General features: G+C 40.7%; 1 protein-coding gene across 2 annotated transcripts in view; it reads right to left on the bottom strand.

Annotated features, from left to right (window-relative positions):
- Positions 1 to 849: 849 nt before the first annotated feature.
- The window catches only part of LOC118788164 (diacylglycerol kinase zeta-like), an 85523-nt gene continuing 68194 nt past the window's right edge, over positions 850 to 18178 (bottom strand). For both annotated transcript variants that reach the window (XM_036544056.1, XM_036544058.1), the window contains 6 exons: positions 9025 to 9059; positions 7856 to 7905; positions 5577 to 5697; positions 5291 to 5327; positions 4691 to 4790; positions 850 to 1814 (listed from right to left, as the gene is read on the bottom strand). In XM_036544056.1, coding sequence (XP_036399949.1) covers positions 1698 to 1814; positions 4691 to 4790; positions 5291 to 5327; positions 5577 to 5697; positions 7856 to 7905; positions 9025 to 9059 — 460 coding nt within the window. In that variant the 3' untranslated portion in view covers positions 850 to 1697. The remainder of the gene's footprint in view (positions 1815 to 4690; positions 4791 to 5290; positions 5328 to 5576; positions 5698 to 7855; positions 7906 to 9024; positions 9060 to 18178) is intronic.

The raw sequence follows: 18178 nt of genomic DNA, 5'->3' as shown, positions 1-18178 counted from the left end.
CTTTTTTTGGAAATTTATGTACAACTGCACATTTTTTTCAAATCACATTTGACCATCAGAATATGTTTGTATGTATATATTACCTATGTAGCTATATATTTAAATCAAATAAGTATTACTAAAGGTAATAGATACAGCAGATTCTCACACTTTCATGCTACTAGATATGGGCAAACTGCATTCAGACAGCATAAAAAATGGGGAAGCGTTTAGCGTAAAGGAAGTGCCATTTTCAAAAATATGGCAACTACTTTAATAAGCTCTATTTGATAAATTGAAGATGTTTGATGAAATATTTCTGGTTTTAAATGTCAATTGTACTTTATACTAAACACAGAACAAAAAAAAAGAAAATTTAAGTTTGATGTTTGACAAACTGGTTAAATTGTTATGATACAGCAAAATAATACACTGTTCACTTTCAGAATTTACAATCTAAACATTTACAGTTATATATTTGTTAACGACCTATATTCACCAGATGAGAAATATTTGAATCCAGAAAGACCATGTTTAACTAAATAAATACTCTTCCAAAGTGGGCAGCTCCTCCCGAGACAATCATACAAATAAGCACAGCGAAGCCTTGCAAGGCAGGTTATATGTAATAGTAAACAGGAAGATAGGAAGCTACTTCTGAAAAAAATATATATCAAATGTACATTTTTATAATACAAACAAGACAACACAAATCCCATTTTTACAGCTATGCATTATATAAATATCTAATTACTTTCAGTTATAATAAGAAATATACCACAATTTTAGTACATCAATTAGAAATTCAAACACTCAGGCAAAAAAGAAAAAAAGACTCAAGGCAAGTGTAAAACTACTCTGACAGGAACCTACTAAGATGAGTTTACAGTACCAAATGCTCTCATTAGAAGTCCAACATCTACTCTAGCTAGAGTAGTATAGTTCTCAAATAATACAAATCACAGTTCTCAATAGAACAGCATTCTTCAATATTGAAATTCTACAGCAAAAGCTTTCAGTGTAAATATCCCTTCTAACTTAGACTGAAGGCTGAACCAACATACTGTCTAAATAAACAAATCGGTCAGCAAATCACTTCAAATGTAATTACAAATAAAACTACAGCAGTCTTATAAAAAATTTCCTACGTTTCCATCTCTTATGTCTCTTGAAGCAACATTCAATCATACGAAATAGCATTGTTGGCCGTATTTGAATATGGTAACCTTCATTCCCTATAGTAAATCACCCCTAGAGTGATAGAACTTTTGTTCACTGCCATTCACACCGTATGCTGTATGAGGACGGATTCTCTGTTGTTTAGCTTCATTTAGTTGAAGAGCAATAGAACCACTGTAACATTCAAATATCCTTGTCCCAGTATCAAAACCTCTTTAAACTCCCTTTGCATTTGTCTAACATTCAGTCTCTGTGGGTCTGGCGCCACGGAGCTAACAGCACAATGAAACAGAATGCATTCTGACAGGTTTATCATTAGAGCACTATGACTTTTGGCAGTGCATTGAAGATAAAAGGAAAAAAATCCCCCCATAGTCAAGGCCTTACTCATAGCCCTAAAAGCCTACTATTGGCAGAGCACTGGCCAGCAGAACCAGTACAAAAACGTGTGAAAAGCGCACTCTAACTATAGACCTCAGCAACTTCAATTTTCTATTTGGTTGAGGATGATTTGGCACGTGTAGGAACGGGACGGCTGTTCACACAGCAGTCTCCTGGTCCTCCCTCTGGATCATCTGGTAGTGCTGTCGGTTCTCCAGGTAAGCGGCCAGTTCCTGGTCCTTCGCCTTCTCCGCCCGATGTTTTGGTGTGTCACCCTGAGAAGAAAAAGAGAGAGGGAATTGTGACATCAATAATTTAGGCAGTTGAAGAGGACCACGCACATCTGCTTTGGTGAGAGGTTGACTTGTTAAATTCAAGCCACCTAATGTTTAATTTTCCTTCACAAACCATATGCTTGCCAATTTGGCTATATCTTCTTACAGTCAAACAGGGGTGAGTTCCACAAACATAAACCAGCTGCTGCAGAACCTCTGACTGAAACACTTTTTTGGGGGAATGTTTCTAAATGACCAGACAAAGGACTCTCCGCTGTTTTGCTCTAAAGAGCCTGTGGGTAACGAGAACATGGAGCCTGCCTTCCTGGACACGATCAATACTTAACTTCCCACAGTGTCTGATTGATCGACACAGTCTGGGCTTCCCTGCTTTCTTTCATGAGAGAAACAAACAGCAGAACTAACGTTCCAACTGGGCCAAATGATCAGTCGCCTCTTACAACTCATATTCTCACTGTAGATATACACACATGAAAATAGAATGAGTTTTAATTGGAAAGCAGACCTTGATAACCAGTTTATACAATATGCATGCATTGAGCATTTATCTAAAAGTAGATAATTCAACAAGACTGCTTGCTGGTTACAAACATAATCCTAGAAGTCACATAAACCTTGATCTTATTTGTGCAGTGCAGAACTGTGGCAGTGCCAGGGCTTCAACGATGATGTAATATAATCAGGTTAATGTATAGCTATGTTACTAAGTATGTATCTGGTACATGATCCAAAGTGATAATTAATTTTTAAAGAGAAGTCTACCTAAGAAACCAGAAATAACCTACCTAGAAACAATTGTACATACTCACTTAGTCTGCCTTGTCAACATCAGCTAATGACAGAATGGGCAGGCCATCTAATCAGAATGGCTGAAAATCAGCCCAGTGTGTGCATCATTTGGGAACAAATTCACCTTGTACAGCTGATCAGCAATCAGATTTTCTCTTGCCAGATGCTGCTAATATTAGAATTTGCAATTGTGTATAGCTGTATTTTTAAAGAAGTATGAGATGTACCTAACAATCTTGTTTCAGGGGTACAATTAGATCTGAATTTTTTCTGGGGTTGTAATAAAGAGTTAAGATTACACTGTATGTCTGACTCCAGCTCTCTCCCTTGCTCTCTGGTTTTAATTGGTTCCACCTGCCAGCTGGTCATTGTCCACTAATGAGGTCTGTCACTTCATAAAAACAAAACCTGCTCATTCAAATGAATAAGCCTGCTCTGTGTTTCTGCCAGCCTCTCTTCCATTTTTAGCATGAGTTCAGTGGAAGGTATCCCAGCCCCTTCTCTGTTGCAGTGCTTCAATTCAGCATTAGGAGGAAAAAAAGGGGAAAATGCTATTGTGAAATGAGGGCTGGGGGTGTTTTAATGGTTGACTGTACAGACAGGTGCACTCTGTGACACACTCGGGTGCCTATGAGTTACTCAGATAGCGTTGGGGGGAGGTGCCGATCCTTTAATGGCTTTTGCCTCCTGGTGCAGTGTAGGAACTTGATTTCCCTAGTCAGGCTGAAATAGTCCTCTAGGTCTCTGGCATAGCGGGATATTCAGCCTATTGCATGCAGCCCTGTGTGTCACAGGAAACAGCCATGAAAAATAATGTGTGCTGTTGCTGTTAGCAGTTCCCATTCTCATCGCATCCAGAGACACAGATAGACAGAGAGAGGTACAAGGCTGCACAGTATCCTAAGGCCATTGGGGAATAAATCATGCTTGTCCAGTATCCTGTAGGATTACATTATTCACTGATGGTGCCCATTCATCATTGCCCGCGCTCACGGCCACCTAGCTCAGAGGTGTCAGGAAACAGGAGGCACGGAGGAGGAGGAGGAGGAAAGCACGGGCGTGCTGCGGAGTGCTGACTGGACACTTTCGGTCTGGAGCAAGCCAGGGGAGTGACAACTGAATGGGAGTGGGAGAGACTGGGAAAAGAAATATTTCTTAATCTTAAATAGCTCACAGGGCATCATGTCAGGATGTTTTATAGTCTTCTAGTGAACTGAGGACAAGGCGGTGTGGGGGTGGGAAGGTAGCACACCTCTGTGATTTATTACATGGAGAGAAGTTTTCATGGGACCAATGCCTGTTTTTTGAGATGAAAACTATAAGTGATTACTGGTGGTTGTCTAAACTTAACAAAATTGAGGTCCAAGAGTGTAAACATCTGTGTCTGGATCCTCTAGGATGGAAACTTGCATGAACAGCAAATTTGGTTGACAGGCTTGGCATTGGCATGGTTCATTTTTTTGTAAAAGAAGGCCTTGGCCTTCAAGACGCCTGATCTCACAGCTTCTGCGGCTGCAGAGCACTTCTTCATCTCTGCAGGAGAGCCCAATCTGAGTAAACGAGTCAGACATCTCCATGCAGGGGGGCATTTACTCCGCTGCTTTCATTTGCTTGATTGGGGCCTGGCCTTTCAGTTTAGAGATAAAGGACATTTTGACATGCTTTTATATGATGACGGTAGTAATTATGTCAGAGAATTTCGTTGCAGCCTGATCATTGGATGTTGAATTTGATAAAAGAGAGAGGCTCATTTCCAGATGCTGATAGTATCTGAGCATGGGGCATTACCATAAATACTACTGGGGATGTGCCATACCATCTACTCCTTTATAACATTATAATTTCCAGTATGCACGTGACTGTTAGGAGGGGATAAACTTGGAATTGTAAGCTTATCTTTGGAGGGTAAATCACACTCAACACAGAGATTACAGCTGTGGCGAGTCACCATGTTCACAGCTGCTGTACCCACAATGCCCTGCCACTACAATCAATGTATCTATGGTAAGAAGGGGCCTGATGTTCACGGTGACCACTGGTGCTAGCCTCTTTCTCCCCGACCTCACCTGCAGGTCAGTCTTCATGAGAGACGCCCCGGCCTCCACCAGGTAATGGCAAATGGTCCTCTGACACAGGGAGGCGGCTTTGTGCAAGACTGTTTCCCCACTGCAACACGGAGAGGCAGAGTCACAATCTACGTGGGACTGACATCACTTCTGTAAAGCTGAATGAGCAGGTGTCGCTTTCCTGTGCGTATACCGGATGGTTGTGTATGTACATTTCTTAGACATGAGTAGATCATACATATGTAATCCATATACACATTTATATCTCTACAGATGGGTTTCCATTAGGGTCTGATCAAGTAAACTGTTCAGGAAGTTTTTACAAATTTGAATGCATAACCAAATCCACAGCATAGTGCCATAAAAACCTGTTCTCGCTTGAGCCATAACTCTTACCAAATTCTGGATAATGATGGTGTTTTACTGACACAGCAATCCAAACGCACAGACCATATAATTTTGAGGCCTAACTTCAAACTGTGATATGTAGCTGGACTGAATTTATGAGACAGAAACACAACATGAACAGTACCTGCTCCTCACAATATGCAAATCAAACATCCTAAAAACAGTAAAATGGTAATAAAAAGAGTTACATACTTTTCTTTTTCTGTTACATCCAAGATATCGGTGGGAGCTGTTTTTAAAAAGGGGAATAAAGAGAGCAATCAGTGCATGTCACAAACCCCCTCACACTGTCCCTAAGGTCATCAGCTGCTTTCATTATACCAAACTCAGACCAGACCTGAACATGTAGCCTTCCATGATCACTGGCCTCTAGCTAATTGTTTTTCACTGTTCCAGAAAAGGTTATTGATGATATACAATACAGAGTCACACAATCAAACTGGCCTCCAGACACCAGGCCGTGCAGATGATGGCCTACCATTGTCGATTATATACTTGACGATCTCTTTGCTGCCTACATCCACAGCGTGGTGCAGCAAGGTGCGGCCGGAGGAGTCCTGCACGCACAGGTCTGCCCCCAGTCTGTGAAGATCCCTCAGCTGTGGGAAGAGCAAGCACCGGCTGTCACATGATGCCATCACACCTTCAGCCTCTGCTTCCATGACTGAACCCAATATCTAACCCAGTGTCTAACAGCTGCGCAATGCACAGCCGAGCATTAGCCCAACATTTCCCCTGCTGGTCTGCTGGTCACTCCAATGCCTGCACACCACCGGACAAAACGTCTCCTGTTCTCCAGGTGAACATCACCTCGGTGTCACCTGCAGTTCATACTGCACAGAAGACGAACTGACAGAACCCAACCAGTAATGCTATCAACAGGGTGTACAGCAGGCAGTAGTGTGGTGTAGTAGAAAGGAGAAGGGATTGTAACCAAAGGTTGCTGGTTCGATTCCCTGCTGGGGCACTGCTGCTGTACCCTTGCACAAGGTTCTTAACCCTGAATTGCCTCAGTAATATTCAGCTGTATAATTGTGTAAAATTGTAACCTATGTAAATCTCTCTGGATAAGACCATCTGCTAAATGACAATAATGTATAATATAATATAACATAACATAACATAATATAATATAATATAATACTGTGGAACAGTTGTTTATTTGAATGAAGACCAATGAAAGAACACTGGTAACTGTAATGGTATAATGTAGGCATGCACGATGATATCGGCACGACAACAGTATCGGCCAATGAAAACTTAAGAAGTTAATTATTGGCATCGGCCGATAAAATTTCTGCCAATGTGCCTGGCCGATAAGGTGACGTGTTAACTATACGCATGCGATGACGTCAAATGTTTATTATGAGCACCAGCAACAAGATTCAACATGTAAGCTGTATGGAAGTATAATTTGAAAGAGAATTGCTATTTTCAATGCTTGTAAAGCAGCAGTGATGCGAGGAGGGGTAAAATATATAGCTAAGTTTCTTGCTCTGGGAGAATGCTAGCTGTGTGCTGATAAGCTTTTCTCTGTTTCTGGAGGGGTGTGAGACCATTGTTTTAATATCGCGGCTCGTTAAGTAGAGAATGCGATGGGAAATAAAACAAGACAACCTGCGATCGCCTAGTTCCTGCATTGGGACTCAAACAGAGGGCGCAATTTTTGTGTTTGTACACTTACACAATGACACAGGACAGCGAATAACGTTTTCTGTAACTTTATTGTGTCTCTGCTCATTCAAAATAAATATCGCAGCTCCATAAAGAGAGAATGCTATGGGAAATAAGATAGACCATATATATATATATATATATATATATATATATATATATACATATGCACACTATATCAGTATTGGCATTGGCAATCTGCAAAAATGAGTTTGAAAACATTGGCATATCGAATATCCGCAAAAATCCAATATCATGCATCCCTAGTATAATGTGACAATGAGCATGGGCCATACATGAGTGGGTAGCAAGCAGACACTATATTGCCCTTGGTATCCTGTTCATTACCTCCTTAATAAAATGCTAAGCTAACGTCACTCATGAAGGTATCCCATTTGTGCAATGAGAACACGATTCTTGATCTCACTGAAATTGTGATCCTGACTGTTAGGCCCAAATGGGGCTTGAGTAGCCTTGAGCAGTGGTGCCGCTTGTATGATAAATTCTGCGTGAGAGGAAAGCAGACTGCTCTCACACGGTCATGATGGAAGCCATTCTTCATTCTGTGTGAGGCGAGGTGCGCTGTCGTACTCATCGCCTTATCAGGGGTCTGATCTTAGGTCACTCCACAGCACAGATCATTCATCACGCACTCCACAGACCACCTCATGCAGCATTCACCAATTTAGAACCATTTGGACTGTCCAAAGTTTGGCTTTAATATTTAATTTTACAATCAGCATTCTGTGTGGGAAAAAGTTGAAATATTGTGTAACTGAGATACAAACACATACAACAGCAGTTGAGGACAGTGACCACGGCTGTAAAAAATTTCTTTAAATTAACATGACCAATAAGATTGGCCCAACTAAAAACCGCATGCTGAGAAACCATAAAATGCTGAAAAAAGTTGATTCATCTGATTATACATTTCAACCTGGCTGTTAATTGATTTGGTAGTAGCAGACCTCAGTGTTTCATCCACTTCATCCATAACCTCAAGGTTCTTCTCCTAAATGCATCCACTACCATGACTCTCTTCTTAAAAGCATCAGTGAAATAGTATGTTCATTCCTTACTCACCCTTTGATAGTCTTTGTTCTTCACACACTCAATAAGCACCTCTGCTGAAACTGAAAGGAAATGTAGTTGCATGTAGTTACATTTTTATATTATTGGCTTAATTCTGATAATCTGTCAGGAGTTTGTATTTTACTGAGAGACTTTCCTCTGGGAGAAGTTCCATTTAGAGTTTACATTGGGAAATTTGGTGACTCAGGTATAATTTAATGTTAAAACTGGCCACCGTATCCTTGCAATTACAGATATTTACTTGGTGTATTTGTGCACTCACAACAAAAACATAATTATGACACGACACAGAAAATGGTTTTCAAACAAGCAGACTAATAGCAAAGCCTCATATTTACCAAAGCCTCAATTTTTTATATTTTTATAACATTTTTAGCAAAGCCTCAAATTTGATATTTGAAAACAAAAAAACAGTAAAACATTTTAATTAACAAAGATTATCATGTTAGAGCTTCTTGAATTCTCTGAATTCATTCATAAATTCTTATTAACGTGCCTGAATGCCCTCTGTAGATTAATTTCCTAATCCAAAAATATGCATGTATTCCCCGCAAATATGCACACAGAAAACTCATTCCTTTTCCCATACTGAATTCATAAATCCCATCTATCCTGGTTTAACAGCCATATGGATTCTATGGCAAATGCTTTTGAGAATTCTCTTTCTGCATTCGAAATGAGAATGATTAACTTCTATAAAGTCTGAGAGGTTTCTTTACAGTCAGGTTGGATTTTAGTAATGTGTTCCTCTTTGACTCGGAAGAGAATCTGGCGAGCCCTGGCCCAGAATACTAATGAAGGCGGTGGTAAGGATTTTAATAATACCACAGCAGCTCCCAGGTTAAATGTCAAGAAAAGCATATCTCAAGTGTTGTCAAGCTGCAGATTCAGGTACACTGGTTAAAGAGGGAGCAGGGGGTCCACACCACCTCTTGACTCACTCTTCACACGTTCAAACTAAAAGAGTACACTTCTTTCCAAAGGAGCAGATTGTTCACAGAACAACTCGCTGCTTGCACAATGACTCCTGACTCTGTTACATCCATGAGATGTTAAAAGTAAAATTAAACAACAGCAGATGTTGAATTTTCATGACTCATAATTAGTTTGTATACTTATAATTCCCCTTCCCTCCAAGTCAGGTGAAATTCTGGCTTTACCTTTATCTGTGTTACACATGGCAGTCTTCTCAGACCTGTATAAAAAAGAAAAATGCATTAAATATTTACCAAACTATTAAACTATTAAAAGCAGCATGATGAATGCATGTGTTTCTCTCTCTCTCTCTCTCTCTCTCTCTCTCTCTCTATCTGTCTACACACACACACACACACACACACACACACATTACATATACATATACGTGTGTGTGTGCGTGTGTGTGTGTGTGTGTGTGTGTGTGTGTGTGTGTGTGTGTGTGTGTGTGTATGTGTGTGTGTAGGGGCTTGATCCACATGAATCCTTCTTCTGTTGGGACACCCTGAAATATAAATTCCAAAAAAACACTTTTAAAAAACTCAGTAAAAGCAGAAATACTATGTCAACAGATGAGGAACTGCACTGTGTTAGCTGTGAGTTCTGTCCTGCTGATACCCAGCCTCTCTCTGTTTAATTAGCCAGCCTGGGAGCCCTGACATCCTTTCTTCAGGAAACCATTTCTCTCGTCAAAAGCACCTCAGCACGCTCTGTGAAGACTGACAGCATACTTCCATGCTAAAAAAACAACAAATAAAACCCAACCAAAGCGACAGCCTGCAATCAGCTTGTTTCCAGTGCAGACAGGAAAAAGGCAGGCTTCAAAGAATGGAGGTCTGAGTAATTAGACGGACCTGAGGATGCTGGGAGTTTTCGAGGCCTCCCCCTGCTCACCTTTGACAGATGGTAGTGTGTGAAGTTCGCACTGCTTCCCATTTACTCTGTTGCTTGAACACACACACACATCCCCACACACACACACAAACCACACAAACACACACACACACACACACACACTCCACACACCCTGGACTCCCACCTTTCCTATCAAGTGGCAGGGTGGCTCTCTGAACAGGCCCAGAAACTGTGCTGGAATCTCAATTCTATCACAGCTGGTTAAGCACCCTTCGGTACCAACTGTCAAACTGCCTACAGGCAATTCCTGCAGGTAATCCTCCGAGTGCCAAGATGCCGGGATAACGTTGAGACAATGCAAGGATAATGCTGAGACAATGCAGAGGAGGCTGAGAGGGGGTTGGGGTGGTCTGTAGCTCCTGGGGCCTCAAACCCGCTTTTACAGCTGATTGGACCAAAGAACAGACTGGTGCTAACCAGATAAATGAACTCACTCCCTTTCTTGTAGCACTCATTTTCTCTCTGCATAAGACTATATCTTGCTCAGACACTGGCAAACTTCCATTCAGGACACCGTAGCCTACAAATACCTATTGGCATGCAATTACTGCACCTATGCAAATGGCATTTTTAATTTGTGTATCAGACACAAACTTGAGAACACTATGATGCCTTTAATAAAAGAGATAGCCAACATATTGATAATACAACATGAACCTGATAGCATAGACACAGGAGACATACAATGTTTCTTTTGATGTTAAGGATAAATTTCGGTAAAATTTTTAAACATTGAAAACATGGTCCTTGTAGGAGGCCATTTAAAAAAAGCTACTTCCGCACATGTCTGTCTTATAAACCAACCTTAGCCATGATTTGCAGCTAAGAAAGGTTTAATAGTAACTGTCCTGAAATTTAAAAGCCCTCTGAAACCACTGAAAATCATGCAGTGAATCACCTAAAATACTTCCTTGTGTAGTAGGTTTCCTAGACATGCCAACTGTGCAAAGTCATGAAGAAAGAGGTGGACAGCGGTCTGCACATGTGGAAGAAAAACAGCTGGGAGATGAGAGCTAACTAATCTGGGACCTGACTGTGATTATCAGGTTCTGCTCCAGAATTCTGTGGTTGTTACCAGATCTACTTGGAATCATCACAGAATTTTAGCCATGGTTTTCATCTGTGAGAAGCTGCTCTTGCAATTGGGATGCTTGGGCAGAGACTTAGCTGTGACTTCAGGGCAGATGGTCTATACACACTGAAGCTGCCCATGAAAGCAGCATGATCTGATCCCAGTAAACTGCTGATAAAATAAGACCAAGCACATTGCAGGATCACCTGTCTATCAGCACTGCTAATGGAATAGCTTTATCCTGTTAGGGTAATTAAAGAGTGGATCAGGAGCCTGGTGTCCCATCTCCTGCTTCTGAGGCAGGTTTTCATTTTGAATTAAATTTCAGATGAATATTTAATCAAAGCCAAGGGCGCCTTCTTCATTTTTCTTTTTGAACAGCTCCTGTCTTCATTGCCTACCCTCACCTGTCTTTGATTGCACAGCAGCCTGGAGACCCTGGTGTAAAACTGTGATCGTGCTTATTACCTGGGCTGGAGCACGTACAACAAATGCACAATCAGCAGGGGGAGTGGAAGCAATCCATGTGCGCAGTCTTCCCAAAGGGGAAGTCCACTGAGGTGACTTCCAAACTGTTCAAAGACGGATGATTCTGCGTGACCCCTATGACATCAGGGCAGACTATGCAACACTCAGACACCCACCTTGCACCTCTGCTGGTATCTACTGCTGCTACTTACTATGATCCATGACATCTATATGGAATGTAGGGCATGTCAATTGTGTTTTAAAGCCAGATGACCCAGCTTCAATATCAACAACACTCTGTAAAAGAATGCGTGTGATGCTTGGCAAGCCTGGTTACCATGGCAACCCTCTTTGATCTGTGGCAGAGATGCTGGGACCACCAATTGTTGAGGGGTGTTATACTGCGAGTGGAGCAAAGGCAGATAAAAGGATCTGTTTGAACATCTATGAAAAGGCTATATATTTTTAAACACTGGATACATGACATCCTAAAGAGAAGCACTGAAATAACATGTGACCAGCAATTGGTGCTTAATTGAAGGGTTGTGACAGTTACATATAAGGTCCCCTGCTCATCTGTCCAACTTTTCTGTTTCTAAGCAGAATGCATCTGATCTAAGCCAGATGTACTGAATATCACAGCAAATCCTCTACACTGGGCACATGTACAGCCAATGGCTGCTCTTTGCTGTCGTGTCTAGATAGTCTTTTTCACTATGCTTCAGAGAAAGAGAGCAAAAAGACAGCCACATCACCAGCAGCACAGGGTTTTGATTCTCAGCTTGTAGAGGGAGTTCTGAAGTTTCTGAGCTTGCACAATTCAGCTACTGAATAAACAAACACTATTCCTTTTCTTTGCACATAGCTGGACAAAGTGATTGTTTTGAGGTGAGTTAATCAGAGTCAAATCTTCTGTGAAGACATCTGTTGTGCCCTTGCAAATTTTGTATCAACAAGCCCTAATGACAAGGTTGTGTTGTGGACCTCATTAGCTGTTCTGTGCACATCACTGCTGCTCATTAACAGAGTAAGATGGCTGACCACAAGCAAAGCGGTGCAAATTAAAGGTTTACGCAATTGTACTGTCCATTAAAACTTAATATTTATATAAGTTATATAAGTTTTATATATATATATATATATATATATATATATATAAAATTGTGTCGATCTATGGGCCCATGTAAGATGTCTGACGCTTCCTTCTTGTCACCTTCACATCTGCCCCAAGGTTTGGTGAAACCCTGTGAAAGAACATGTAATCCCAGCAGAGAGCTCTGAGAGGAGTATCCTGCCAGTCTCATTACTGGCCCAGACAACTAGTTTTTCATCTGAATACACAAGGGAATCAGTATCCTGAAAATAATTCTGTTTTTTTCCATTGAGTCACAGCAACACAACACTAAAAACACTGAAATGTTCTAATAAAAGATCAAGATAACAAAACAAAATGTGTGATGAGCCATACAGTTAACATTGCTCATATAGTTCCAAATAAATGAAGAGAATGAAGACAAATGTGATTGGAGGGTATTTGAACATCCAGGTTGCTATATTAGGTATGGCACTGTACCGTAGTTGCAGCAAAGCTTTATTTTATTCACTTTATCCAATCAGCTCCTTTCACCCCAATCAAAACAGAAACTGAAAACTTAACAGTGATTCTGTGTTAGGATTGAGAGATTCATGGAAGAGAACAGAGGTTTGGAACATGATAACGTATGTTTTAACGTATAAATTGGGTTTTGAGATAAACAACGGTAAGATTGTTAAAGACATAAGAGCAGATCATACACACAAAAGCTATATGGGACCATCTCTGACCGATTATTATCTTCTGAAAACGGGTGTTTTGACCCTCATAAAAACTCACTGTGCCACTTTAAATACTGAGAAATACCTTGGAAACAGATCAAGGCAATGTCATTGCTCAGACCACAACTTTTTATGGCTGGTCATCAGGGCTAGATCAGAAGATTTATCTCACTCCACAGGAATCCAGGTCTCATTACAAGAGCTTGGAGTCACGAGACACACAGGGGTTTTCAGACCAGGTTTTTTTCTCTTTTTGTTCAATTATTAAAGAGATAGAAAGTAGTGATCCTGCCTGTGAGGACTGGGTCTTCTGTGCTGCTGAGCTCAAAATGACTTCAGCAAAACCATTGTAGAGTTGCTGGTTTTTCTGGCTGCCAGAGTGTGCCAGAGTTTGACAGGAAACTTGTGATTGCTGTCTAAAGTCTTCTTCACAGATAGGAGAAACCCTCATTCAGAGACACAGGAAAAGTGTGCAAATGAACAACAAAGACAAGAGATTCTGAATACTTTGGTGCCAAAATTTTGAGGAACATTAAAGCCATGCAGTGTGTCTGGGTTTGATTCCTTGCTGAGTGTAATTGTCTCCTGTGGACAGGTTTACCTCGATCCCATTTGCAATAGATAGGGTTGAGAGAGAGCCTGACCACAAGATGGATGCAATTTGGCACCCCTGAGACCACTAATGCAAACAGCCTCCACATGTTTGTATACTTCCACATGTGCGTGGAAAATGGCTTCTTTTGAACAAGATTTAATAAGCAATTATCGGACCCTGCTGGTCAACGGGAATGCTGGGCATTTCATTACATGAAATACGATGTGGATGCCAGGAAACCTTTCTTGTAAATTCACTAACAAAGCCATTAATATAATAGCAAGGGTGCAAATATAAACAGCTTGGATGGCTAGGCTAATTCTAATGCAATAAACCAACAATGTGCAATCTTTATTGGCAGGGTTGTAGAGGTTCTTTTAACCCACCTGGCTTAAGTATCTACTGGCAGAGCTCTTTTACATGCACACACATACAACTGTTTTGCTGTGCTCTTTGCTGATAGCTGCCAGGGGAAAAGAATGTCCTGCCAAACATGATATAGGGCTAATTGTCACCATCGTTATTCCATTCTGAATTACATTTCCTTGATTTCTGGGGACATACACATTAAGTGCTAATGAGTCAGTCTCATCCTAAAGTACTTGCAGTGCATTGATTAAGGCCTTGGATGAGCTTCTGTGCTTAAGTATTACAGCCTACAGGGTTGCTTTACAAACCAATGTGGGAAGATGTGATTGGTGGCCATGCTGTGTTTGAGTGTACTTTTAACAGCGTATTTCACCCTCATGTGTGTCTCTGTTTTCAAAGAAAAACACCCCTCGGCTTTAAGAGTCACAGTCCCAGATTTTTCTACAAAATTAGCTCCAACACTGAGTTGTAAATAATTATGTAATTACTGGTAATACCTCCCTGCATCTTGACATCCTTTCATGGCTTGTATTTACACTCAAACAAGTGATGACACGCCATCTAAATGGTGTTGGAGAAGAACTACATGAAGTAACCACACTCATTCTTTTCATGGCATGCTCATTCATGTTCTATATGTCAAAAACCCCCAAACTGGTAACAAAAAAAACAAGTTTATGATATAGTTCCTCTCACACCTCCAGTCAAAATATCTCAATGTGTTTTTAATGTGCTGTGAAACTGAGTTTGAGGACATACAGCAAGTGCTACTGCAAGCTGAGATTCAATAGCTATAATGGTGATTACATAAGTCAGCACAAGATGATACACTATGGCAGGCCTTCTAAATCTGGTCTTAGTAAGCCACATTCCAACAGCCTTTCCAAATGTCTCTAAATAATAAAAAGTCACAGAAAATAATTACAAACCAAAACAATGACTGGTTAGGCAAGACAGTTAAGCTCCTAAATGAAAACCTGCAGAACCTTCAGCCCTCCCGGACCTGCACTACATTTTCAAGTATGCTGCCACATAAATAAAAGTGCCACACTGCTCATAGTTTTTTCATTGAGAATGTCACCCCTCTTCATCATTAAATGGGGTATCAGTGCACATTTTTGCTAATTTTAACGAGTCTAATTTGCCTGAACAAAAGAATATCTGATTAAACAGAATTCAAACAACCCTGTTGTGTTCTTTTAAAAAGGGCCCTTTTCTGTACGGAATTCTTTGACGCTGAGCTGATTAGGAGGTAATTATCCCATTAAGGACAAAGAAACAGGCTTCGCCAATACACTGAGCTTCTGTCTGACGTGCAGAAAAAATCACAAACTCCCAAATCAATCACAGCACGCATGCCAATTTATAACCGGAGGCCAAATGACAATGTGTTGCAATTTTGAACAAAGAAGACTGAAATTTATTTTGAAAATCCCTGAAGATATGTATGATTAAGACGTGATTAATTTTCTATATTACTAGCATTTTCTGGTGGTACCCTATATATGTGACCAGAGGGAGCAAAAATGACATGAAGAAATCTTTCTTACAAAGACATAGCGCATCAGATTTAAATGTCATGAAATTCAACAATAGAGATCCCTCAGTGTGCCTATGTGTCGTGTTGTACAAAGGATAGAATTTTTTACGTTATCCTTATTCACCCTGACACAAAGCTATGGGAAATACACAACAAATCTTATACCTGACACAGACTGCAATACAACTGATTAAAATAACAAAACAATAGAAATCATAGAATAAAACATTCATGAGAAAGCTGGCAAATGAACAGAAAAGATGGAGGAAAGTTAGATTTGATTCCATCTCTCTGGCTGTATTAAATATAATTATCCAATGTGAGGGTTTATATGCAAGCCTACTTTTGCATATTTGATAATTACCTAATGCCAGGTTCAGACTACACATTTTTTTGTCTTTCACGACGGTCACCATGTCAGACTAGGCAGTCAAAGTGCCATAAAATCTTGCTGCATCTTGGTCGGGAGACTGGCAACACTACAACTTTGACCCCGACCAATCATCGTTCACGTCCTTGTGTGTCGTCGGAGAGGAGGGTCAAGAAAGTGTCAATCATGGCTACAGAAGCGCTATGTGTGATGTTGGTGGTCTTCTGTTCAGAAAAGAAGAAAAAAAAGAAAAAAATGATTGTGGACTTGTTCCTGGGTGTCATGAAAAGAACAGTATGGGCTGTCTATCCTACAAAAGAGAATTTCAAAGGTAACGAATGTGTAATGTCAAGAACATTACATAAATGTAGCTAGCTACCACGTTCGCTGTATGTACACAGAAGGTCTCATGTAGGAAAAATGATTGGGTTTTGGCAATTGTGTACTCTCTCTGGTAAATAAAGATACAAAGATATGTTTTAATATCAGGTAGTTTCACAATCACTATAACTGAAAGCAAGAAAACGATAAATATAGTTCCAGTTCTTTTCATTGACCACTGCCTGAAGTGATAGCATATGTGTTCAGTTTTCACACAAACGTTACATGGCCCTAGGGCAGGGCTGCTCAAAGTCTGGACCTCAATCCACATCCGGACCGAACGGCAAGTCAATACGGACCCAGCCCATACCTCGTGTTATGAATACAGTAATACGTTATGAAGCGTAACGTTTTCTATTTTTTTCGTTGTTCCACCGAGCAACAGAAGCATCATGCTTCGCTGTCTTCGCCGCCATGTTTGCAGAGAGCACTCTGTCATCCTATTGGTCAACTTTGGAACATGTCGTTGGAGATTTTCAAAAAATTCTCAAAAAAATGCTAGACTTTTCGTCAGGGTGTCATGGGGCATCCCAGACGCCACATCTCTGTTTTTTAATGATGTCAATTTACAAAGACCCGTTCTGGATGTTCATATTCAGGCCTGACGTTGGAAATTTGTTGGCTATGACAAAATTGTGTCAAAATTGTGCTGAAATCGTGTAGTCTGAACCCAGCATAAAAGAAATTTTCCCCGGAATTCAGCTTATTAGTAAGTGCCCATAACAAGATATACAAGTCCAGTCCATGGGCACCCTCACGATGGAGAGGTCTGTTTCTTTTAACATAAAAATGTATGGTTTTACATATATACAATGCTACCCCCCTGTCTTGCACTGCAAAAGGGATGTTTCACAGGAAAAGATCAAATTCATTTCAATGTACTCTGCCACATGTTCAGTGGAGGGTTTGGTGTGGGAGAACTGGGTAATTTAGGCAAAAGCCCCTTGAAGAGCTTGAGGCTCAATCTGTCATCTGTAAAAAAGGAAGAGATTTGACAGTGAATTGGGAGGGGCTTCTGAATGACGGGCAGCAATCAGGCTGTCCCTGTCAGGATCTTGTCACTTTTCCCTGGTGAAGACACGGAAGGGGTGGTGAGGGTGCAATGAAAAGCAGAAGATGCACAGCAGTGTCAGACTACCAGAGAGAATTCAGCAGTTCAGCTACAGAATAGTCCCATCTCATGAGAAGGTGGAATTGCAAGCTTTGGTGGAACACACATTTTATCAACGTTGGAGAGAGAAATGGGAGTGCAGGATGGAGTGTTGGGAAATACAAAATATCCACACAGACCCGATTTAACTTTGGCATCTATTTTTCTCTGATTGGCCCTTTGTTCAACTGAGTGTTGGCAGTACTTTGGTGAGGAAAAGAGAGCTTACCGTCACCAATGACAGCACCAAAATGTGCTCTCATTCCCTTGTCCCATGTGGGACTACTTGCAAGTATGGCTGTGCAAGTTGTATTGAATGCACACAAGGAAGCCTCTTTCTGTTCCATGTCAAACTGGAGTATAAGTGAGTACCGTACCAGTCAACAGATGTGCACTTCCTGTAAGGTTGGTGTGTGATGGATCAGGAACCCATCCATACTTTTATTGGCAGAGAAAGAGAGAGACAGTGTGTGAGAGAGAGAGAGAGAGAAAGAGAGAGAGAGAGAGCTCAATGGAGGATTACAGAGGCAGACCATAAAATGAAGCCAAGTGAAGACCAAGTAAATGAAGACAAAGTAAAATGAATGAGACAGAAGAGAGAGAGGGCTTAGGAAATGGACACAATTGTAGCAAAAGCAAATCCAAAAGAGGATGAATTCAGTTA

This window comes from Megalops cyprinoides, chromosome 13 (assembly GCF_013368585.1).
Source record: "Megalops cyprinoides isolate fMegCyp1 chromosome 13, fMegCyp1.pri, whole genome shotgun sequence".
Lineage (NCBI taxonomy): Eukaryota > Metazoa > Chordata > Actinopteri > Elopiformes > Megalopidae > Megalops > Megalops cyprinoides.
The sequence above is the reverse complement of the archived record's forward strand: the minus strand, read 5'-3'. Positions and strand labels throughout refer to the sequence as shown.